General features: G+C 55.5%; 1 protein-coding gene across 10 annotated transcripts in view; it reads right to left on the bottom strand.

The window, feature by feature from the left end:
- Positions 1 to 8,709: 8,709 nt before the first annotated feature.
- IQCE (IQ motif containing E) overlaps positions 8,710 to 24,667 on the bottom strand; it is a 46,202-nt gene continuing 30,244 nt past the window's right edge. For 8 of the 10 annotated variants that reach the window (XM_038539612.1, XM_038539608.1, XM_038539616.1 and 5 more), the window contains 7 exons: positions 20,564 to 20,734; positions 16,349 to 16,372; positions 14,156 to 14,266; positions 13,522 to 13,646; positions 12,503 to 12,603; positions 11,415 to 11,528; positions 8,710 to 10,602 (listed from right to left, as the gene is read on the bottom strand). In XM_038539612.1, the coding sequence (XP_038395540.1) occupies positions 10,463 to 10,602; positions 11,415 to 11,528; positions 12,503 to 12,603; positions 13,522 to 13,646; positions 14,156 to 14,266; positions 16,349 to 16,372; positions 20,564 to 20,734 (786 nt within the window). In that variant the 3' untranslated portion in view covers positions 8,710 to 10,462. The remainder of the gene's footprint in view (positions 10,603 to 11,414; positions 11,529 to 12,502; positions 12,604 to 13,521; positions 13,647 to 14,155; positions 14,267 to 16,348; positions 16,373 to 20,563; positions 20,735 to 24,667) is intronic. The other 2 variants (XM_038539609.1, XM_038539613.1) reach the window with 2 other exon arrangements.

Genomic DNA, 24,667 nt, shown 5'->3' with positions numbered 1-24,667 from the left:
ACCCACAGACAACGTGGCCCCTGTCACTCCCTCGTTTACAGATGGGGAAGCTGAGGTCCGTTCGGGTCACCCCAGGTCACTGGTCAGGGTGGTCTGGCTGGAACTCTTGGCCTGGATTCTTTTGTCTGCAGGCACAGGACCCCTTTCCTCCTCAGATACCCCAGCTGGCTTTGCAGCATGGGTGGGGAGAGGTGGGCAAGTGGGAGGCCCCACAGTGCTCACCTTCCTGCCTGCCTCTACTATCTCCATCAGGGCCCCGGGAATGCATCGAGATCACTGAGGATGGAGTGTGCTGGAAATGTGCTGCCTGTCTGGTGGGGTGTCCCCATATCCCCCACCCCGGGATGCTCTGAGTGCTCTCCTCTCTCTCTTTGCAGGGGTGGCTGGGAGGGGCTGGCTTCACTGGGCTCCAGTGGGCACTGGAGGGGGGTGGCAAGCAGCATTGACAGGCTTCCTCACCAGCCCCTGAGCCATTGTGTGCCCTCCCAGCTGCCAGCGGGTCCTTCACCTCCTGAAATACAAATCAGAGCTTGTCATTCTGCTGCCAGCAGCCCTTCCCTGCTCCCAAGGTTCCCAGGGCTGAAGCCCCCCTGCAGCCTCTGCTTCCACCCTGGCCCACCAGCCCCAGGCACCTTGGAGCCAATTCCAGTTCCAGGGTGAGGACCCCCACCCACACAGCCCCACCCCTCATTCCCTCCCCTGGGCCCCCTGGCCACTGCTTGCTCTGTACTCTGTGCCCCTAGGCCTCTGGCGCCTGGACTCTCGCCACCCTGGTAGGGAAGGCGCTACCAGAGTTCTGCCCACTGGGCGCCTGGCGCCCTGGCAGGTACATATTTGCTGGATGCAGGAATTCACTGCAGTCTGCGTGGCGCTCCGCCCAGTTGACAGGCTTGCAAACAGATGAAATACACCCTGGTACTCGAAGGGGCACAGAGCTTACTCCCTCTGTGCCGGGCACACGGCAAAACATGTAGCAAATAGTAGAGTGGGCAAAGGAAGTGTGAGAGGAGGGGCTGATCCAGAGACCTTCCCGGCAGGCCACTTGGGCTGGCCTGGGGGACAGGAGGCTGCTGGCAGGAAACAGCTTGTGCAAGAGGGTCAGCTGGAGGGGGTGTTGCTGTGTGTGCCTGAAAGGGAGGGCAGGGGTCAGGGCCAGGAGCCGGGAGCTGTGCCAAGCTGGGACATGGAGGGAGTCCAAGCTGCCACGTGGAACCTCAATGAGTCTGTTGGGGAGAGAAGGTGTGCGCTTACACTGGTTTTCAACAAAGGAACACAGGGCAGTGTGGGGAGGGTGGACCCAAGGGCCTGACTCTAGAATCACGGTGCCAGGAGGGAGATGAGGAACAGGGAGGAGAGTGCCAGCCACCTCACTGGATCTTACCTCCCCTTCTTCCTTAGTAACAGAACCTCCTGTTTTTTTGTGTCTATGGCCAGTTAGAATAAAGACAACATTTTCCAAGCTCCTGGGCAGCCGGATATGCAAGTAACTATCTTCTGACCAAGGGGACATCAATAGAAGTGTGAGGGGACACCTCCTTTCTCCTTCCTTTCTGTTGGCAAGTGTGTGTGTCAAGGCTGGCGTCCAAGCAGCCACTTTGGGCCATGAAGCCTTGTGTTCCGGAGAGTGAAGCAACAAGAGTATGGGTCTTTGAAAATTGTGCAGCCACCCTATCTTACCTGCACTGTTTCTCTGGGGCCTTTGGAAACTTCTAATGTGTTTGGGGTTACTGTGATTTTAGGTTTACTGTGATTCTCCAGCCAGATCTAAACCTAACAAATGCAAGCATGGAGGGGAGGGCTCAGATTCTGAGGGCTCTATGGAAACTTGGTGGGGTGTGGGGAGCAAGAAGAGAGAGCCAAGGCTGCCTTTGAGGTCCTATTGGGAGGTAGAATGGTTTGTTCAGCATGCATTAGGCACCTTCTGTGTCTGCTCAGTATACAGGTGAATGCCTGCTTTCTTCAGGGAGCTTGTAGTCCTCAATGGGACAGACAGACACTTGAAGAGCTCTGCTGGAAGAAGCAGCCGTGAAGCCCTTTGTGCGTTTGTTCTGCAGTTATTGAGCACCTACTATGTACCAGGTGCTGTGCTAGGTCTTGGGACCAGCAACAGGCATCACAAACCCAGTATGGAAGGTAGGGAGTCTGATGGGAATGTCAGACAAGCATCAAATGATCTTGTCATTAAATGACAGAGTAGAACTCGCCAAGTGCTACAGGGGGAATCCCAGGCCCTCAGCATGAGTGACTGCCCGAGACCGGGGAGGAGGGGCCGAGGAGGTGGTGGTGGTGTCAGGGCACGGGAGGCTCCCAGGGGCTTTGTGACACTGCCCTGTGGGGTGGGTGTCTCCAGGGCTCTCCTAGACCAAAGCCACTTGCCCAGTGCTTCTCCCTCCCACTTGCTCCTGGCGGCCCCGACTTGGCTGTGGTTGACAGCAGATGGGGCCTGGCCAAAGCGAGTCCAGGCCCACAGGATGAAGGGGCAGGGCCATGCAGGCAAGGCTGGGGTGCTGGTTTGGGCTGTCATGGGCAGGGATGGACACGAAGAGGAGTGGACACATGGGGGCCAGCTTTAGGAGGTGAAGGCGATGGGAGATTGTGTCGACACATTGGGGACGGTAATGAAGGAGAGGGAGAGGCCCGTGTAGCACCCCCTCCAGGCTTCTGGCCTGTGTGCTTGGTGACGGGTGGAGGAGGGGTCCTCTGAGGCTGTGCCTGATGGGAGGAGAGAATCAAGTCACTTAGAGGGATTTTTTAATTAGGGTAAAGTATATATAACATAGTATTTACCATTTTCACCAATTTCCAGCATCCAGTTCAGGGGCACACTCACACTATTGCACACCCACCCCATCTGGATCCAGAATGTTCCAACCACCCACACTGAGACGCCGACCCCATCATGCATGGACCCCCATGCCCACCTCAGCCTGGGCACCACCATCTGCTGTCTCTGAGGGTTTCACAACTCCAGGGACCTTGTACAAGTGGACTCAAGCAGTGTTAGTCTTTTTGTGACAGCCTCGTTTCTTTCTTTCTTTCTTTCTTTCTTTCTTTCTTTCTTTCTTTCTTTCTTTCTTTCTTTCTTTCTTTCTTTCTTTCTTCCTTTCTTCCTTTCTTCCTTTCTCCCTTTCTCCCTTCCTTCCTTCCTTCCTTCCTTCCTTCCTTCCTTCCTTCCTTCCTTCCTTCCTCCCTCCCTCCCTCCCTCTCTCTCTCTCTCTCTCTCTTTCTTTCTTTCTTTTCTAAGATTTTACTTATTTATTCATGAGAGATACATACAGAGAGAGAGGCAGAGACATAGGCAGAGGGAGAAGCAGGCTCCCCATGGGGATCCCGATGTGGGACTTCATCCCAGGACCCTGGGATCATGCCCTGGGTCGAAGGCAGATGCTCAAACACTGAGCCACCCAGGTGCCCCATGACCACCTCATTTCAATGAGCCCCAGGTCCTGTCCTCCAGTTCAGCACTGGGTAGCAAGGGTCCATGCTTCCTTCCTCTTCAAGGCTGTGGAATGATCCCCTGTGTGTGTGGACGGCATCTTGTTTGTTCCTCTGACAGTGGACAGTTACCGTCTGACTCCAGGGAGCACTGCTGCTGTGGACGTGGGTGTGCGAATCCCTCTTTGAGTCCCCGATTGGAGTTCTTTGGGGGCATATTCCTGGCTGGGGCCCGTGCTGATTCTGTTTCCTTTTCTGAGGAGCTGCCAGACTGTTTCCCAGAGCGGCTGACCCGTCTTCCATTCCCACCGACAGTGATTGGGCAAGGGTGCTGACTCCTCCGCATCCTCCCCAGCACCTGTGACATTGTGTGATTTTATGTTACATTATGTGAGTCTATCTCATGACTTTGTGTGTGATTTTACTGCCATAGCCATCCTGGTGGGCATGAGGTTGGTGAGTGTAATTTTGGACAAGTTGAGGTGGAGGTCTTGGAACATCCCCAAGGCAATGAGGAGGGGATGGCTGGGCAGCCAGGACTGGGGTGAGCAGACCATCCCCGGCTGCAGAGGCACATGTGCCATCATCCACGCAGCACAGACGACGGAGGCCATGGCACCTGTGAGCTCGCAGGAGCGGAGGACACCGGTGGGTGGCAGTGGTCTGCGGCACAGGGGTGTGGGTTTTGTGGCAACTGAGGGAAAGGGTGGTCAGCGGTGTCACCTGTCGCTGGGAGGTCTAAACTTCCATGGGCTTCGGGGTGAAGGTGGGCATCTGAGGCTGGAGCAGAGAGCCTCCTCTCAGTCCCCAGCAGGAATAGGAAAGAGTCGACACAGGAGAGAGAAGTCAAGATTCCATCAGCAGTAACCACATAAGGACGGGAATGCAATCAAGTAGCAAACAGAAATGTAGAAGATTCCAGAAGCATACATGCAGATCATACCTCTACCTCAGGCCTCCAGAAGCAAAGAAGGAAGGCAGCAGAGTCCACAGAATTCTGAGAGACTTTGTCAGGACCTCTCCTGATTTCCAAAGAACTCACTGCAGGGGTGGATGGGTGGGCAAGAGACATGGTTCAGAATGTTCCAGAATGCCCTGAGACACCTCCCCACCCCCCAGCTGCAGGATGCGCTTTTTCAGAGCGCCACGTGTCCTGCTGGGGGCCAGTCGGAAGCCGACCAAGTGCCTCTGGGCAGAGAAGCTGCCTGGGATGTGGGGTGAGCCTGAGGGCAGCCTCGGCCCTGCGCTGCCGCTCAGGGGGGCCGCCCAGAGCAACCACGGCTGCACCACGCCCTTCGTCCCAGCGAGTAGGACAAGGAGCATCCCTGGAAGCAGAAGCCACCCCGCAGCGCGGCAGAAGGGACGGAGGATACAGCCCGCACAGCCCGTGGAGGACGGCGACCCAGGTCGTCAGCAAGCGTCAGGAGAGACCGGGAGACCCTGGCTCCGGTGCCTGGAGCACGGGACCCAATGCCCAGCGTGAGCCCGGCGATCAGACGGTCCCTCAGGCTCCTTTCCTCTGTTGAATTCAAGTAACATTAAAGGTGGTATTTAAAAACCAAACCAGCACATATCCGTCTCTTTCTAGCCTATTGTAAACTTATGTCTACGTGGCATTTACCTACCTGCCTTCCTTCCTTCCGTCCGGTCCATCTACCCTGCCCTCCGTATACAAATGCAGGGAGGCATGGACGCGGTGATATTTACCCAATGCCAACGGCGGTTATCTCTGCGCAGAAGGACCGTGGACCCTGTGTGGCAGCTCGAGGCTTTTCTAGCTTTTGCAATAATGTGTTAGATGTGAGGGAAGTGGTCTGAGAGCCAGCGGGCAGGAGGCAGAGGTGCACAAGGCGGAGGTTGGGGGTGTCAGGGCACGGGGACAGTGGGCGGGTTCGTTCCAGGATGGTCCAAATGTAAGAGGAGGATTTCCCCCTGAAACACATCTTTGGGGAATGAGGACCCCGCCTTGGGCTTAAGTGCTTACCCAGCATCTAGTCCTGCGGGGCTCTCAACACGGCAGCCTGGCTCCTGAGAGCCAGAGCCGGGGGGCCTTCCGACAGAGCCAGCTAAAACTGTCACCATCGTAGCAGGAGAGCCTCATGTCTCAAATGCTGGGTGTCCCCTGTGGCCCTGGCCTTTGGAAAATCTCTTGGCGCACACAGCTGTGATTACACTGTGAGAGACGAGCACCCGCGGCCTGGCAGGAGCCAGCACACCGGGACACAGACGTCCTCACGTCCTCACGCCTGTCCTCAATGCTTGGGTAGAAGTGTTTCCAGAGGCCAAGGTTTCCTTACGGATCTTTACATGGCTGATGATCGGACAGCATGGGCAAAGTGAGGACGACGTGCATTGGAAACTGTGTCAGGTGACTCACATGGCGTGGTGTAGATGCCGGTGTGAGCTGGCCAAACCCACGAGTGGCTTATTTCATAAGTGGTTGTAAATACGTCCGTAGGACCCAAGAACGCACTACTTACAGACAAGCTGGCGTTGGACAACTTCATCCACATCTTTCAAAAGTGACTGTTTGCACATTGGTCACACATTCCCCTTTTGTGTGGTCTTCTCCTTGGAACAACAGAGGTGCCCCATATAGTTCAGCACTGCCTGAGTTTATAGCGTGTGTATGTGTTTGTGAGTTTTTGCATATTCATGTGTGTGTTTGTGGTGCGTGTTTGTATGCGTGTTTGCGTGTGCATACGTGTGTGCGCATGCCCATGTCCATCGGCATGTGTCTGTCCACGGGTGTTTGTGTGAGGGGCGGTGTGGCCCGTTCCGTGGGGATGGCTGGTGGCCTTGCTCAGATGTGGCAGCAGAGTGGGGCTCCGGGCAGGAGCCCGGGGCCTGGTGACCGAGTGTAGGGTGAGGAGCATGTTGGGAGACAGGGGTGATGGCCAGGTTTCTGGCTCAGGAAACCCAGAGGCCTGTGATGTTGTCATGGAGACGGCATCGAGGGGCAGGGCGCGGGTTACGGGGCGAAGGTCAGTCAAAGCTGGGCCAAGCTGAGTTTGAGGCATCTGAGACACGTAGGTGCAGACATTCATCTCAATCTCCGGGGAGTCCCGTGTTAGGGACAGGGCCCTGGGGTTGCCCGTGCCCGGCAGGCAGGCAGGGGACGGGGCTGGTAGAGCCCGGGGGCTGGGCAGGGTGGAAACTGAGATGAGACATGGGGCAGCAGCCACCCCGTCAGTGCTGCTGAGGGGGCCGGCCCTGGCGCTGAGCTGGGGAAAGGCAGTCCAGGCGGATGGCGGATGGCGGGGTGAGGCCGTCAGCAGGGACAGCCACTCTGGGGCCCCCGACCCCAGCAACCCCCTCCCTCCCCACCCCCTGCAACCAGGAAGGGGAGGGCTGAGGAAGAAGCGGCCAGGCTGGGCTCCTGAATGAAAGCCCTGGGGCCTTGGCACACATTGGACCCTCTCCTTTGAATCCCTGGCAGTTCTGGGGCTTAATTAACGAACAGCTCGGGGCACCCCTCTCTCTCTTCAGAAAGGACTCCATGGAAACGTCCCACAGGCTCCTTAGGCAGGCTCTGGTTAATGGGGCCGCCCCTCGGGGCTGTAACGGCCCCGGCTGGGTTCCCAGCATGTTAATGGAAGGTGCTGGCCAAAGGCCATCCGCTGGCACCCACGCCAGCAACCTGGGCCGGTTCCTCCTCCTCATTCATGTTCCCAGCCCAGTAGCAGCGCTGGGAGCCAGGGATTCGGAGTCTGACATTTTTTTTTTCCATATTCCCTGGTGACTTTTGAAGAATCTCACTTTTAAAGTCATCTTGGCCAAGGGCCTGGGGGTAACTTGCAGTCACGAGTGGTAAAGAGGCCACACGGTCCTTGCGGGCCAGACTGGGCACCAGACCAGTGACTCCTGGGAGCCCAGAGCCAGTGGCAGGAACGGGGAGGTTATGTGTGTTGGTGAGGTGTGTATCTGTATGCATACTTGCGTACCATGTGTTTGTCTACACCTGCTGGCCGGGGCCGAGGCTGGAGCTATCCCCCCAACCCTGGAGGCTGCGCCTGTGCTGGTGGACCTCAGGCTCTTGGAAGGACCCATGGAGGTGGGCTCAAGGCTGGGGAGGGTGTCTGAGGGGCCCTGCCCTCCGCTGTCATGGACTCCATCAGGCCCAAGCAGCTCCCCGACAAAGCAAGAAGCCTTCCCAATGAGCTATTGGTTAAAGAGACGCATAGTGATGGGGCACGAGGTGGGCTTGGGCAAGCGCTAGAGCCAGCCAACAAGTCCCCAGAGGACTTCAGGCAGATCCCAAGGGACCCGAGGGCCCGGCAAACAGCCACATGTGAACCAAGTCATGGGATACCTTGCTCTGTGCAGCAAACTCCTGGGAAGTGTATTCCCCAGAGATGGGCTCCCTTATGTCACTGGATAGTGGGATTCCTGACAATCATTCCTTCCCTGCTCCTAAAGAAGAATTTGGGGGAATGCAGTGGGCCAGGAGAGAGAAGGGGGTGGGTTGGCGGCGGGGGCCCCCTCCTTCCTGCTGGTCCTCAGTGCCTGAGCCAGTGCAGCCACCCAGGCAAAGGGCTGGAGGCCCAGGAAAGTGACCCACCACTTGGCCCGGTGGGTGTCTGAGTAGCTTCTGGTCCTGCCCCATGGTCTTCCCACCAGCTCCTGCCCCCGCTGCCCTTTCTCCTGAGCTCTTGCCTGCTGGGAGAGAACCAAGGGCTGCAGAGGCCATGGCATGGCCTGGACTCGTTTGTCATCACTTGGCTCCTTCAGAAAAGCGACAGAATAGTCTTTCCCGAGAGAAAGGAACAGCATCTGGATGGCCAGCCCAGGTCAGCCTGCATGCATCCTGGGGGGCATCCCTGGGGCCCCTGGACAGCAGTGCTTCGAGAGGGTGGGCTCCAGCAGGTGCACAGGAGCTGTGGTGATAGCTAGGGCAAAGTGAGTTGTACATGCTCCTGGACTTCCCCTCTGGAGGGCAGGGACCTGGGCCTTTGGGGTGCTCTATGCCTTCCTGCTGGGTCCTTTTCCCTTCTCTGTCTCCCAGGCATCAGCCTAGCTGCCCTAAGGCCCCATGCTGGGACTGGCCCCTAGGTGAGGCCCCTCTCCCACCCTGTCTTGGGCTGCTCTGCAGCCCTGGGAACCCCACCCCCACCCCAGCTGCCATGCTCGGGCGCTGTAAGCACGTGGGGACCTGGGGTTCTCCACAGGGCCCGCAAGGTCACAGAGCTGTGGGGTGGGCTGTCCCTCAGAGGGTGTGCGTGATGGATGTTGGCTGAAATCATGGCCTGGAGGTGCGTCAGTGACCGAGGCAGCTTCCAGACTGTTTGCTTTTAATAGATCAACAATGCTACACCAGAGGTGCACGGACAGACCAGTGTACATATTTACAGTTCCCGGGGGCTGATCCTGCCCTCTGGTCGCGGCGCACAAGCCAACCCGGATGCTGTGCGGAATTGCCCCTTTCTCCCGGGCAGGCCTTGTCCAGGCCCGAGGCAGGGACATCCCTACGACCTGAGCCCGCTCCTCAGAGTGAAGAGTTGGCAGAAATGCCCGTGTTTTGTGGGAGGGGCGGGAGGAACCGCATCCGAGCTCACAGGCCTATGGGCCCAGCCTTCCTCGCCCTCGGGTGCGCACCCGGCCCCTACAGACCCTGAGCTCTGAACCCGGCGCCCAGAGAACGGTGGTCCGGTCACCGTGGAACAGACCCCATGAATGACCCAAGTCAGGGCCAGCAAGGAATTCAGTCAAGTTACCAATCAGTCCAGTGGGAAAATAAAGAGAAAAGAGAATTGACCTGACAGCCCACAGACCAGGCAAAGAGAAGAGACTAAACTAGCCAAGCCTCCTGGCTGAATTCTTCTCAACCCACTGTATGAGCAGAACCTAACAGGGTGGGCCCAGGTGACTTGGGATGGATGTGCTGGGCTGGGGGACCTCACTGCCCAGGGGCGGGGGATGCAGAGCGCCTCCTGCCACGTGTCCTGCTGGTGCTGGAGCAGAAGCTTCCTGACCACAGGGAGGAGGGCCCACGACTTTCCCCAAGCAGAACCTCGTGCTCCTCAAGAGTGACCTCAGAAGGGCTCCAGTAGGCACTCTGTCCCAGCCAGGGTGAGCTTTCTAGCATCAGCTCTGGGACCCGGAGACGTGGGGCTCTAGAGGCCCTCGGAATCCCACCCAGGCCTGAAGGTCTCCCTGTTACCATCAGCAAGGGCTAATCTCATGAAGGGCGAGACTGGGCTTCTGAGTGGAGCTCTGTGCAGTAGAGGCTGGGCTGCGGGCTCCCCACTACTCTTTCTTTGGGGCCAGGGGCAGCTTGACCCTGCAGGTCGATGCTACTTCTTGATTACAGTTTGGTATCTTTTAAGGCTCAATCTACACAGTGACAAAGATCCATCCAGACTCCTTCCTGGGCACATCCGGGGGTGGGGGACAATGAAGAGGAGAGTTCTGCTTGGAGAGGCGCAGAAAGGAGCAGCCTGAGGAGCCCGAGCCCATCTTGGGGCCTTGACGTCTTCGTGTCCTGTCATGGGTTGGGGAGAGCCTGCCCCAAACAAGCCTGTCACATCTCTCTCTTCCAGAAGGTGCGGCCCTGGCGTGTCCAGCTTGGCCTACTTACTGGGCAGAGGTGGGAGCACATGGTGGGGAGAAGGAGGTGCTGGCGGCCCAGCTCCAGACAGAGCAGCTCCAGACAGAGCAGCTCTTCCCAGCTCAAGGCCAAAGGTGGCCAGGAAGCTGCTCCCCAGAGCATGTGTTTGCAGGGCTCCTGGTGGACCCCATTCCAGGCACAGGCATTGTCCATCTGACCCTGAAAACCAGCCCAGCTGGCCCTTCCCAGAGATTAAGGAGAGGCTTCAGGATTCCTACACAGACAACCAGACAAGTGACAAAACCAAACCAAAGAGAAAAGCCAAAGAAGAGAGCGCTGAGCTGTGGAGTAGGTAGTTCTCTCTTAACGAGATAAATTGCTTTCCAATTCTGGTCACTATGTCCCCCGGAACACGCCTCGTCCTACGAACCCTGAGCTCCCCGGCAGAGCCAGCACCGTGTGAGGGCCCAGGGCCAGGGCCTAGGGCAGGGAGGCCATCTTCCTTGTGGGCAGAGCTGGAGCAACGACAATCTCGTCTGAATCCTCCGAGCTGCTGTCATCCACTTGTGGAGGCCCCATGGGCTGTGGTTGCTGTTGCAGTCCTAAGGGAGAGAACGGCCCTGCAAGGAACCAGAGGGGGTCGTCACCCAAGCTGCTTAGGGCTGGAGTGTGCCTTGGGCTGCTGCTCTCCAACACCTTGCATCGGACCTGCTCCTGCCAGGACGCCCAAGGTCACACCCAAAGCAGTGAAGGTGGGACAGGCCTTCAGAATCAGTGTCACAGCAGCCACAAAGCCACCTCAGCCTCCAAGCTCAGCTCGGAACATTCTGGCCATTTCCAAAAGGCCAACTCCTGTAAAAGGTGATGGCTGGCCAGCAGTGAGCAAGCTTGAGCGTGGGCGGGGGTTTCTGAGGACCACTTCATGGTGGCACCCTGAGTCTGGGGCCTGGGTGGGGCTGCGACCCGAGTGCAGGTGGGGCTGGGGACCACCTGCATGGGTAACAGCCACCTTCCTCATGACATGGGCCCTTGGGCAGGGGAGGCAGGCAGGACCAGGAGGTGCCCAGTGAGTCCTGCGAGCCTTCCAGCCTACCCTCCCCTGCTTTCTACACACACAGCCAATTTCCCAAATCCTCAGTCCACGCCGGAAGGGGCACCCCTGATGACTGCCTGCACCCGGAGAGCCAGCTTGGTGGAGGGCGGGGGAGGCGAGGGCAGGGGGTGGGTGGGCAACTGGCCCCACACAGGGCTATGCTCCAACCGGTGGAGGATGCGCAGTCATATGGCGGCCGAATACCACAGTTCACAATTCACAGTTCACAAGCTCTGACAGGGTGAAAGTTGAGTGGGGATCTTCGGGTCAGACATGGCGTGAAACCCTCAGCTCATGCAGGAGATCCTCCAGGGCCCAGACCCAGCCTCCCACACTCACCAGAGCAGGGCTGCAGGGAGGCTGGCTTCCTTGGCCCCCACGGCCCCAGCACTTCATCCTCTGCTGCCGGCCCCTCCACAGTCTCCCCGCTGCTCATGTCACTGTCCTCCTGGCCTGAAACAACACGCACACTCAAAGCACCTGCGGTGCGCAAAGCCAACAGCCAACACAGGCAGGGCTCGTCACCTCCACCTGTCTTTCTACCCCGAGGGCTTTGGTTTGGAAAAACTGCTTCCTTTTGCAATTTGCCCTGTCCTTCTCGGATTCCATCTGTGCGACCCAAGGGCGCAGCACGGAAAAATCCTCCAGTGCACATGCTCCACAATAGCGCCGCGTGGTGACAGCATGCTGCCCTCACAAATGAGACCTCAAGACTGTGTTTCTTGGTCTAAAGACAGCATCAGATCTCACGCACTCCCCTCCCGCTCATCTCCAGCATCACTGGGAGCAGGAGCTGGCAGCAAGAGAGGCTCCCCAACCAGTGTGAGGGGCCATCAGAATCCCAAGACCTGAAGAAAATGCTCAGGCCGCTCACATTGGGCTCTATCTCACACATGAGGCCGCAGGCCCTAGCCCAGGACCCCACGTCAGCCACTGGGCAGAGCAGGGACTGGGCCTCGTAGCTGGGGTATAGCAGTCCTGCCAGGTCCAGGGATTTCTGCAGCTTTTGGACCGTAATGAGGCAGAGAAGCAAATACAAGCAAAGCTTTGCTCAAAACTAACAAATAGGAAAGGCGCTGGCCTAAGGGAGGGAAACCACACAGTTCCAGTTAGAGCCAAGAATAAAAACCAAAGACACATGAGCCACGAAGCTCCAACTGTGTGGCCCGTTGGTTCCTGGAAGCTGCTACAACTGGCACCAGGGCTGCCTCCTGTGGGCTCGCCTTTCCCAGCAGCCTGGGGGATGAGGGCCGAAGCTGGGGGCACCTCCCTGCTGACAGCCATACTCTGTGCCTGAGTGGTCGCCCTGGGACAAGCCCCCGCACGTGCCTGCACACCCTGAACTTCCGGGGCAGCGGCCACACTGTTCTTGGAGCCCAGAGGGCCAGCTGCCCCTTGCATGGAAATCCAAGACGAAATGAAATTACCAGGAAAAGCAGGGCAGGGTGGCGCGGGCGGCTGGCGGGCGGGTGCCAGAGCGGGTCTCCTCCTCCTGGAAGCTGCAGGGGTGGCTCTCTGACTGGCGGCACTGGGGAAGAGAGAGAGGCTGGCCGCTTGGACTTTACAGACGCCCCTACCACCAAGGCCTTGGCAGAACCAGCACGGGTGGGTGGCACGGAGCACAGCGCGTCCGCCATCGGCCTCCCGGGCACATGCCAAGGTCAGGCGTCGACGCCTTCTCTCCCATGGTCCCTAGTGCTTGCTGCCGTGCCTGGTGGCACTGGTGAGACCCCAACCTGCGTGGCATCCCCAGCCGCCCCAGCTCATTGGGAACCAGACTGTGAGATCCTGGCTCCACCTGGCTCTCCTTCGGCAGAGAGGAAGCATAGCCTGAAAAGTGATGGGCGGCTGCCTTTCCTGTTGTGTAGACTGGGAAACGGGAACCCAAGCCTCTTGTCCTTGCACCTCAACAGACACTCCCTTGCCTGCTGCAGATCCTGCTCTGCCCGAGTCGACCTAGATGGGGTCTGAGTTTCCGCATCCAGGGCTCCAGCAGGTCTGGCAGGATCGTGGCTATTGAGAATGAGTGTGAGCTGCTGTGGGAAGGGCCTGACAACACTCACACCCTCCTGAACACTCAGGTCATGTCGAATTTTTTTTTTTCAAAAATTTTTTTAAAAGGGTAATGCGTTAGGACAAGAGAGCTGGCTACAAATTGGTGGGAACCAGAATCACACGGTGCCTATGCCCTTCTGCTGGTTTTCCCCAGCACAAGGGAGCCATTCCAGGAAGGCACCCTCCTGAGAGGCAGACCTGGTGGGCTACCCCACCTGCATGTGCAGGAGGAGCTCTGCACGGCGCGTTTGTGATCACGTGACATCTCCTGGCTCCCGTGCCCTGTGCCTGTGCATGGGTGGCCTGGTGGATAGGCAGCTTCCTGCGCCATGGCTGTGGCTGGTGTCTCCCAGTGACATGCAACAGAGGGGGGCCTGCCAGTTGGATTTACCTGTGTCTGACCCGTGCCAAGTGTGCCCGGAGGACGGACTGGATGGTGGTGATGGCCTCTTCCTCCCCGGGGTCATCCTGGGCCTGGATGGCACGGCTTGGAACACGTGGTGGTAGGGGGTCCTGCTATGATACCACAGTGGAGAAGAGAGCCATTTAGAAGCCTCTGCCCATCTTCCAGGTGTGGCAGGGCCCCTACCAGGCCCCCAGAGAGTCGTGTGGGTGTGCAGCCCCATTCCAGGTGGCTTATCTCGTCACTAACCATGTGCTCAGCAGGCTCCTGACCCTCAGATCCTAGAGATTCTTAAAATGAATGTCTTGTCATTTTTGCAGAGGACGGACAGATACAGAAAATGCTTATCTTTATTGTGTTTTTAAACTTCTGCCTTAATTGCGAGACAGGCACACTACCTAATATGTGAGCACCTCAAAGCCATGTGGCCCCTGAATTAAATCCAGCTGAGCCTGCACTACAGGTCCTGGTGCCTGGCCCAGTGTGGCCCCCTACACACAGAGTAAGGTGCCAGGTAGGACACGGACATAGAGATGCCACGCTGCCCTGGATGATGGGGCATGAGATGGCAATCTGGAGAGAGGGCAGTTAGCACCCTGCTGTGTCCCGCTCCCAGGGTTACCTGGCCTGGCGGGCTGGGAGGCCCAGGGGATTCTGAAGTACACGCCTGGCTTGATAGCAGCTTCACCCGTGCTAGGTGTCCCCTGAAAGCTGACTGAAGCACCGTAGCCGCCTGGTGGGGAACGAGGAGAGGGAAATGGGTATTAATCTCCCTGGAAGGTGGCAGGTGCAGAGAATGGGGTGCTGGAGGGGAAAGCTCTATCAGCAGAGAAAACTTTCTCTCTCACTGCTGCATAGCCACAGCCTCTGTGTCTCCTGCCTACTGCCTCGTGCAGGAAGAGGCATACCCAGCATCTGAACCCAGGCATCTGTTCAATGCTATCACATTTAGCTGCTCATATTCGTCCATATTCTAAACACAGTTATGTTTCCATATTGGGTAGTTAAGCCCATGCAACCTGCTTTCTATATACCTCTTTCAAAACCAAGTGGGCCAGAGCATGATCTCAAACGGTAGCAAAGGGATTATTTATCCTCTGACCTTAATCTTAAATGATCTCCTCAGACACACACATGGATGCTCTGTTAAGTCTGAGAACACTGTTCTGGATTCCAGGGGCAGCCCTGGCTGGAAACGTCACAGCATGACAAAAGGGTTGAGCTCTCATCGCATATTAGGCGAGCGCCACGCGAGCACACTGGGGCCTGATATGTCGCGTGTTTCGAGGTTAAGATGCTTCCAGCATCACGGTAACTAAAAGAAACAGCTTTGCTTTGTTGTTATTGGAGGCAGTGAAGGAGATGTCCTGAACTCAGGGTTCAGAGACAAGGCCCAACAAAGCGCGGTGAGCATAAGCAAGTGCATGTATAGACCGACCTGGGGTGGGGTGGGGGGCTTGCTGCATGCAGATGACCCATAGCGAGGGCTCGTAATGAGCGACACAGGCTGGGGTGACATGACAGCCACCAAAGCACTACAGAAGCCCAGCTCAGCAGCATCCTGCAGGGGTCTTGTCATCATCCCTTGGCTGGGGAGGTGAGGACAACCAGGCCTGGGGAGACCCCTGAAGACAAGCAGGAGAACACGACAGCACATGCTAGCCAGCTAGCTGGCTGGGAAACACTCTATACAGTCCTTTGAGGAATCCCAGATTCACCCATTCACTCACCCATTCATTCCACACAATCTGCTGAATGCCTATCACGTGGTGGGCAACATCCTAGGAACTGTGGATACAGTGGTGTGAGGACAGAGGTGGTCCCTGCCTCCAAGGAACTTACATTGCAATGGAAGACAAGCAATTTAAAAAAAAAGTAAAATATCAAAATATCAAGTGGGGATAAAAGCTATGAAGAGAAATAAAGCAGGACATGGGGCTGGAGTGATGGCCGATGTGGGGTATTCAGAGACCGGGTCTCTGAAGAGGTAACATTTCCTGTGTAAAGCAAGGGGGCAAGGCATGCAAGTGTCTAGAGGAAGAGCCTTCTAGGCAGAGGGAGCAGCAAGTGCAAAGGCCTGGTGTCAGGAATAAGGTTCGCATTTCCGAGGAGTGCTGAAGAAGCCTCCAGATTGGCCAGAGAAGAATGAGCAGGGCTGGAGGAGTAGCCAGAGAGTGTGACATGGAGAGTCTTTAGGCAATAGCTTTACATTTGCTTTTAAGTTTGAGAGCAAGTCATGTACAGTGATGGTGTTATTTATCATTTAAAACATGTCACCCTGGAGGCTGCATAGGGAATAGGCTGAGGGCGGGCAACAGCAGCAGCACGGGGCCGTGTGGGTCTCCAGGGTGGTCTGGGTAGCTGGAGGCTCCCATCAGTTCTGCTGCTGCCTCCAACCTCTGCTTCCAACTGATCACACAGACCTGCTCTCTCCCCAGCAAGCCATGCTCCTGTGCACGCCTGTCTTCTCCCTACGCCTGGGAGCCCCCACACTCCCCAGGCCCTGTGCCTGGCCTTCACAAGAGCCCTAAGGCACACCTGACACCCTGACCTGCAATGACTTGTCTCAACAGCTTTCTGAGTCCTGAGGGCCCACCGGGTTACCAGACCTGAAGTGATGATCAAGAAAAGTATGTTGAAAGAATGATTGATTGAATATATCTGAACATGTGAAGTTATCCCAATATTCCTCTGACGTTGGTATCACCCGGGTCTGGTCTGATTTCATGGAAACCAGTGTGTGAGACATCCCACTGTGACTTTGCTCTAGTGCAAGACTATATATTTTGAAACAGATGAAAAAAACCTTGCTTACCTCAGCCAGAACAGCCTCTTTTTTCTGAAATAAAGAGATACATTATGAATTAACACGAGGATGAATTTTTCACAATACAGTGTTCATTTCCTGATCCTGTATCTGCCACAGTCATCACAGATGGAGAAAAGCAGAACTGGGGTACCAGGGCACTCCCCTCATCGAGAGCGCCCTCCTCACCACCTGCAGCCCAGGAAGCTGGGTGCATCCCTGTCCTCAGCTGGCAGTGCTGAGGGAGCCAGCGGCCATATCCAGATGGCCAACTTTCTTAGGATGAGTCAGCTGCAGACGAGCCAGGTCGGTGTCGCCTGTGGCTCTGGGCGAGCCCATGGCAGCTCTCTGTGAGACATGACTCACAGGCACCACCGTGCACACTTGTCTTCAGCCCCAAGTGAGGAAGACCCTTCCCACAGCCAGAGCGGTCCTGACACAGGTGTCCTCTCTGGATGGTCATGTCTGCTGAAGAAGCTACAAAGAGGGTCCCCATACTGACTCCCAATCCATTGTCAGAAGCACCCAGGGAATGGAGGAACAAAGATTGAGCTACACCCAAGGCTGAGCCAGAACCAGCACAGAGGCCCCAGGAATGTGTATTTTTATAGATGTCAGGGAAGCCCGAGTACTTCTGATGTGGAAAGCCCGGGATGATACACGAGCTATAGTGGTCAATGACCACAGCCAACAAAACATACTTGCCAGATCCTTTTTGATATTAATCAGAGTGCATGGCCCACGGCCATTATAGAAGAGGATTTGACCCTTGACGGGTTAAGGAAAAATGGAGTATGAGGACCAGCAGGATGTAAGATGAATGAATGAATGAATAATAGTAACAATCAGGACTGGCCAAGAAACCACCAAGCAGCAGATGAGGATAGCACCAGCAAGGACGTGGGGCGAGCTGCAGAGTGAGGAAGTCTAATGGTGAGCCTGAAAAGTGCAAAAGTGGAGGAGTGGAAATGTGCCATGACTCGAGACAGGCAGAAAAGATGGAACCACATTGCTTGCGGAAATGGACTCTGAGTCAAGGAGGCATGGTGGAGTGTGGCCAGCTGTAGGCCTGTTGATGGCAGAAAGTGTAGCCGGGTGTGGGGTGCAGTTGCACTGCCAGGGGGCTCCAGGAAGGCCCAGGGCCTTCTTCCTCATGGCTTCAGACACCATCACACCCTGACATGAGTCCGAGACGTGCAGACCAAGAGGACCTGGGGCTGAGGTCCCAGGACCCCAATTTCCAATCAAGTAGCCTTTTGAGGGATGCCTGGGTGGCTCAGTGGTTGAGCGTCTGCCTTTGGCCCAGGGCGTGATCCTGGAGTCCCAGGATCGAGTCCCACATCAGGCTCCCTGCATGCAGCCTGCTTCTCCCTCTGCCTGTGTCTCTGCCTCTCTCTGTCTCTCATGAATAAATAAAATATTTAAAAAAAAAAAAAGTAGCCTTTTGAATGCTATATTCTCAGATGTAGGCATGTACATCTGATGTTTCTGAGTTCTTTTAACACAGAATCCTGAAGAAATGACTCCGCTCACGTGTCAAGAAGTCAGCTGTGCCCCAGCTCCCGGAGGGGCAGGCAGTGGAAGACAATGTGGGTGACAGGTCCTGCCAAGTTGGTGGGGAGCAGTGAGCTAGGGCACTGCTCTGAGAGCACCTTACATTTTGTCTTTTTAAATTAATTCATTAATTAAATTTGAGTTTTTTAATTAATTTGAGAGGGAAGGGGGCAAAAGGAGAGGGAGGGGCAAAGAGAGAGGCAGAGAGAGAAGTCAAACAGGTACCCCACTGAGCGTGGAGCCTGATGTGGAGCTTGATCCCAGAACCCAAGATCATTACCTGAGCCGAAATCATGAGTCAGATGCTCAACCAACTGAGCAGCCCAGGCACCCGCATTTGGTCTTTTTAATTAAGGAAAGGTCTGATGAGGACAAAGGTGAGGGGAAAAGCAGCACCCAGACAGACAAGCGGCTCAGTAATGGTGAGCTCCCTCCAGGTCTGGGGTGAGGAGGACGGGGAGCTTGCAATGCCTTCCTGAGCCAGAAGATGAGAGTGCGCTGACAAGAACAAAGGCCCAGGAGCCAGACCTGAGCGCTCCCACTGACCAGATGTGGGACAAGCTGAACGAGAAAAGAAAAAAATGACTAATTAATCTAAAAGCCAGAAATGTCCCAGCCCTCATATAGAGTGGGGGAAGAAGCTTGCTGGCTTCCTGTAGAATGACCACCGGAACAATCCCCTGCTCTGAAGTCAGGGTTTACTTAGTGCTTGATGGGAAACAGGGAAGTTTTGAGCCTGCCTTTTTGGGAGACCATGGAGTGATGCCCTGCTGACCAGCCGATAAGCAAAGCTGCTTTACAGAAGAGTGCCAGCCCCGAAGTCCCCCCATAACTGTGTGACATGATGGGCTGAGTAAAGATGTGTGAAGGGTGCAGAGCCATTGGTGGAAGGTGGGGACCAGAGTGCAAAGAGGTCATTCTTCCCACAGATTTACGGGGTCACTGTCATGAGAAAGGTGTTGCCTGACAATGGCAGAAGCTGGCAGCCGTGACATTACCCTGTGCCTGCGGTCAGACACAGGAACAGGACTCCCTGGTCTCACCTGTGCCTGAAGGGAGATGATGCTCTGGCCCAAAAGGCCTAACCTGAGCGGCATCAAGCCTGCACCCCTGACTTTCTACTTACAGGGAGGAGACAAGGGCCACCACAGGAACACAATGGGACAGATCCTGGACGTGGGCACCCTGCAGGGGACTGGCCCTCACTCTTCATAAGGACGTGCAGGAACACTGCAGAGTTCTCACTGGATGTGGGTCAACGCTCAACCTTGACTGGATTGGGGCTGACAACGTTGATCCTTGAGAAGGGATCCTGGGGCACGTGGGGAGATGTGGCTATGAAGGTAGGCCAGAGGCCATGAGACACCCTCTGCCTCACTTTGGGGTGTCTGAGGGTGCCTGCTGTGGTCAGCTGGGTGCCCTCGTGCTCAGAAGATGCCGAGAATTCACGTTTAAAACTTACTCTCATAAGGTTGTACCAAGAAACGATCCACATAGAAAAGAAATAATGCTGAGTGTTAACTACTGTTGAGGTAGGGGCAAGAATTTGCGTGGTACCTTCCTGAATACATGGAGTTCTTCCAAATATTCTAAATGTTCTATACATTCTCATAACAGAAATTGCGAAGAAACAGTAGCTTAAGAAACTCTATGGACAGCCTTCTGGAACTAAGATCTTATGATATTCAGACAGCCAGAGAGCTGCACAGTCTCTGTTGATTCAGCCGGGGAGAAAGGGCCCTGCCATGTTCTACAGCCAGGAGCTCTTTCAGAGCGCAGAGCTCGTCCAAGGAGACAGCCACTCTTACCCCAGAAGCTCAGGAATGGAGCCACAGTCCTCCCTCCACGAGATAGCATGACGTCTCCCGGGCTCCTCCCCTGTCACCCTGCTTCCCCTGCCCTGGACTCCTTGCCAGTCACCCCACTTCCCCCACCTCAGGCTCCCCTTCTCCCCCCCACCCCGTCATCTCCCCTGCTTCCTCTGCCCCAGGCTCCTCCCCCATCACCCCACTTCCCTTGCCCTGGGCTCCTCCCGTCACCCTATTTCCCCTGCCCTGGGCTCCTCGCTCCACCTCTCCCCAAGCATGAAGGCATTCAGCACAGACTCATAGCTCCTTGTCTCCTGGGGTCTGACATACATTCTCAGCTTTCATGGGTGGCCTTCCTGTACCCTAACTTATAGGTGGTGTCCCCTGAGGAGCAGCCACTCAAGGCAGGTTTTTCAGAGTCCCAGGAAAATAGACCACAGCCTGAGCTGCTTTCCCCCAGGCAACCCCAGAAGAGGGGCTTCTCTGGGGGTTTGAATTTCCAGTTGTTTCTAGACTGGATCCACCTCACTGTGGAGCCCATGCTCAGCCATGTTTAGGGGGATAGGGCAGAGATTTCATAGTGCGGTCAGGGGCTGCACCCAGAGCGGGTCTCCCTTGGAACCAGCCACCTGCCGCTGTGTAGTCAGTGAGCTAACAAAGGCTTCCGGACAAGCCACTGCCCCTCTCCACCTCCAGATGACCCTGTAAGGGTCCCTGTAGGAGCTACTTTGGGTCCAGGTGCTGGTCTGCCCCTCACCCCCCACGACATTCTGTCCCACATTTCCATGCATGCCAGCGGCACCGAGCACAGAGCCTGTGCGGCAGAGGGAGCGGACCACAGTGAGGCCCCCCGGGCTCTCACCTGCTGGCAGTATCTCTTCCAGCGGGCCTGCAGGATCCTGGCTGCCGTGTCTCTTTGCCCCTCGGAGCAGGTGGAGGGGGGCCAAGAGAAGCCCTCCTCACTTGGATCTGGCTCATGGTCCTGCTGAGAGAGCCTGCTGGTGGGAAGGGAAGGTCGGGGTTCTTCTGGGGTCTGCAGAAAGGTGCAAAGGACGATTAAGCCGGGCAGGGAAGATGGGTACCGGGTGAGGTGGCAGGATGCTGGCATGATACAGGCTGAGCTCATCAGACTAGATTTTTTAATGTGGAGGAAAAATCTGTACCTACACGTTCAGTATGCCGTACTACAAAATAAATAAATAAATAAATAAATCTCTGCAGAAACAAGGTACAGCTAATAAATGGCTTTAAGGTGGTTTTCATCCACCTCTCTAAACCCGGCGTGATGGCACTCCCATGAGAGGATGACGGGGTGACACCCCTGTAAGTCTGACACGTGGCCCTTCCGAAGCTACAATGTACTTCCTGAGCTCAGTGACACGTGTGTGTTATTGCAAGGTTTACCTGCTTCTCAGGCACCTTGTTTTTGGTCTTTCTTTTACTCTAAAGACCTTTGCGATTGAAGGCAATAGATTTCTAGTTCAGTTTTCATGATGAAAAGAAGCTCCCTGCATGGAGCCTGCTTCTCCCTCTGCCTGTGTCTCTGCCTCTCTCTCTCTCTCTCCTCTCTGTGTTTCTCATGAATAAATAAATAAAATCTTTAAAAAAAAAAAACTAAAAAAAAAAAAAGAGTCCAAATGTATTATCTGCAATGACATCTCTCAATAAAAATCCACACCCTGGACTATCGTCCTCACCGCTGGGGGCCTATGTTGCTGGAGGACCCCCTCGTGAAGATGGAAACTGGTAAAAACTGAACTGTACCAGGTCCAAGGAGCCAGGCCCACCACCCACACCCCGGGGCCCCTAGTGGATCAGTCACTGTCACCAGGCCCTCCTGGCGTGCCCAGTTACTACCCACCGAGACCCCCAACATCCAGCCGGAGAGGGGCTTATCTTCTCCCTCGGTACCAATATGCCCCCACATCGATGTTCCTCTGTGGCAACATGACCTCTGTCACTATGTGGCCTGTCCCAATGGGAGCAAGAGAGTCCCATCAGTCACCTAGAGATAAAGGGATACTCACTCCAAAACTCTTGGCAAATAGCTGAAAGGATTTTAAATTTCGATAGAGAAATTCCTTGAGGCAACTGTTAGAAACTGCCCCCCTGCCCCCCTGATTAAACCTACAACTCATCACCCATGTCCAAACGTGGAGAGCCAAGTCCATTTGGAAATGCATTTCCAGCAGGAAAACCCCAAAGCCTGTTATAAGAATATACATGCCTGTTATAAAAAATTCAGACTACGCTGGGGTAAATAAAACTGCTCGTGGTCCCACCACACAGAAACAAGCCATACTTTGGTAATTTGTTCGGATTTTTTTCCAGTGTGAGTTTTTTTTTCTAATCTCAGGGGATCGCTGCTGTGACCTTCTCTGGAAGAGATAGATTTGTTTCCACCAAACAGTAGGTCACAGGTGGCTTTCTGAGTCAGCCAGTGGAGACCTGTTCCCCACCAGCAGTGGCTGGACAGGGTCCTGCTCTCCCGCTGGCAAATGCACCGCTCACCCGTGTGTCTCCCGTCCATGGCGTCTGCACCACTACTGCCAGGCTACCTAACATCCTTGTCCCTGTGGCTTTGCAGAGGGTATGGCTATTCCCTTGGCCCACTCTTGGCATGAACAGCGTGAAACCTGGGGCCCAAGGTAGGCTCCTGCCGATAGTAGGGACATAAAACCTCCAGGTTGAATAAGATGCCTCAGTAAGTCCTGAGTATAACTTTGACACTGGGCAAACCTCGAGAAGCCCCTCTCAGGGGACGTAGAGATGGTGATTGAGGATGTCAAACCTTGAGAAAAAGAACGTTCATCAGGGCTCCCTACCAGTGCAGCCACTGTGTCTCACACTGGGTTAGTGGAGGATCGAAATCCCGAATTGCTGGGACTCACAGGAAAAGCGGCATTCTTGTGGTAAGGTGTGCAGAGAAGTGGGCCTGTGCCGGCACCAATACCTTGGTGCCGGATCCTGGAGGTCAGCGCGAGGCCTGGGGGACGAGGAGCCCGCACCAGAGCCACCTTCCTGACCGTGGGGGAACATCAGCGCACGGGCGGAGCCTGGCGCTACAGTGACTCTCCTCTGTCTCCGCGTCAACACTCTGAGGAGACAATAGGAGAAACTTGCTTTGCTTCCCACATGAGTGTCTACAGGAACCCTGAGCGGGTCTCTCTGTAGAGGGAGGGGTCTCCAAGAACCAGATGAATTAAAACAAGCAGAAGAGTTGACGTTTGCTTCTGTTGGGTGCCTCCGAGGGGTCAGGATCACCCAGAGTGGACAAGTCACAGATGGGGGAGCCCTGTCGGCTCAGAGCCCTGTGAGCACCCGCTCGGGAAGAAAAGGGGCCCCTGCCAGTGAGGTGGTCCCCGGAGACACACAAACATAGCTCCACCGCCCACATGCCCCCACCCCAGCAGCCATGGCCTCACATCTATCCACCCAGAGCAGACAGCGGGCACGGTATGCAGGGGGGCAAGGGGTCCCCTGGAAGGTGACGGTCATGCAGAACGGCTGGCTTCCTGGACACTGGGACCGTGACTCTACAGGACTCAGGACATTAACCAAAGCACTTTGGAGAAACCAGCACAGAAATGCATCCCACAGATAACACAAAAAATATACTTTACTGAACCACAAAAATAGTTTCCAGAAAGGCTCAGGAAGGACTCATATAGTCCAACCCTCACACTTGGCCAGCAGGATATGCCGGCACCAAGGCTGTCACGCAACCTTCAGGAACTCCAGCGCGTGTGCACCACGAGACTGCCTTTCCTTGCCTCCCTGGTAAGCTGCGGCTCATCTCCATTTGCCACCAGAGCTGCACCCATCAGCTTCTGCGGATTCCCGACTGTCAGCACTTCTCTGTTTTTGAAGTACACACCATGTCATGTAGTGTAAGAGCCCTCCCCACGGAGACTCCAGCTCAGGAAGCCAGCCTCAGAAGACACAAGCCAGCCCAGATTCAAACATCAGAACGTGTCTGTTTCACCCTCAGCAGGTAACGCAGCCCTAGAGCCCGGGGACACTCTCTTTTCCCGGCGGCCAGTGACCATCTCTGTCAGGTCACTTGTTATAAAACAGTAAGTCGCCTTCTGAAGCAACAGAACTTCTTGGCTATGATGTGTACCCCGTAAAGGCCCACTGTCCTGGTGGATCCCCTGGGTGTTACCGTGTCTGTAGCAAGTAGATGGGGGCTCATGGAAAAGGGATCGTAAAGGGGCCGCCAGGTGTTATCTACCATTTCTGACGTGTGCTCGTTGTAGACGCTTCCCCACCAGCCTGGTTTTATCTACCACACGTTTACATGGTGGAGTCCTCTTGGAGCACACTGCTACCACAGAATTTTAATACCAATGTTATTTGTGTTAATAGATTATACATGCCACCTGAAAAAAATCCATCAATTGGAAAAAAGGATTAGCAAGGAGGCACAGTGCAGCCACCAGAAGTCCAAGTGCAGGTGGCATAGGGCCAGTGGGTACCAGAGGGCTGCTCTGGCTCAAAGGTGGTGCCAGGGGAGCCAGCCCCTGTGGCCACAAAGACCAGCTCAGCTGTAGCTGCCTCCATGAGGGGACAGGGACAGGAGGGCAGGTGCCTGCAACTTACCTCTCACCTTGAACCTGCCATTTGCCACACACTCATTCAACACCTGGACATGTGCAAAGTTCAGTGGCAGGCACGGGGGTCTCGGAAGATGCTCTGCCACAGTGAGCACTCTCCTGGCCAGGCTGTGTCCATGTCATCGTCTGAAGCTTACATTAGACACGCAGGACTGGGGACAGGAGGTCCTCCCCAAGCGTTGCCCCTTCCCCAGAAGGCCTTCTCAAACTCCTCACCCACTAACAGACACCCCTTGTTGGACAATTAGACTTTCTGAATAGGTGAAATCCGGGGAAGATCTTCACTCAACTTCACTATCTAAGACTCAAACACTGTTCAAAAAAGTCACTTAACTGACAATTAATCAGTT

The sequence above is a fragment of the Canis lupus genome, chromosome 6 (genome assembly GCF_011100685.1).
Source record: "Canis lupus familiaris isolate Mischka breed German Shepherd chromosome 6, alternate assembly UU_Cfam_GSD_1.0, whole genome shotgun sequence".
Taxonomy (NCBI): domain Eukaryota; kingdom Metazoa; phylum Chordata; class Mammalia; order Carnivora; family Canidae; genus Canis; species Canis lupus.
This window is presented reverse-complemented; position numbering and strand designations above follow the sequence as displayed.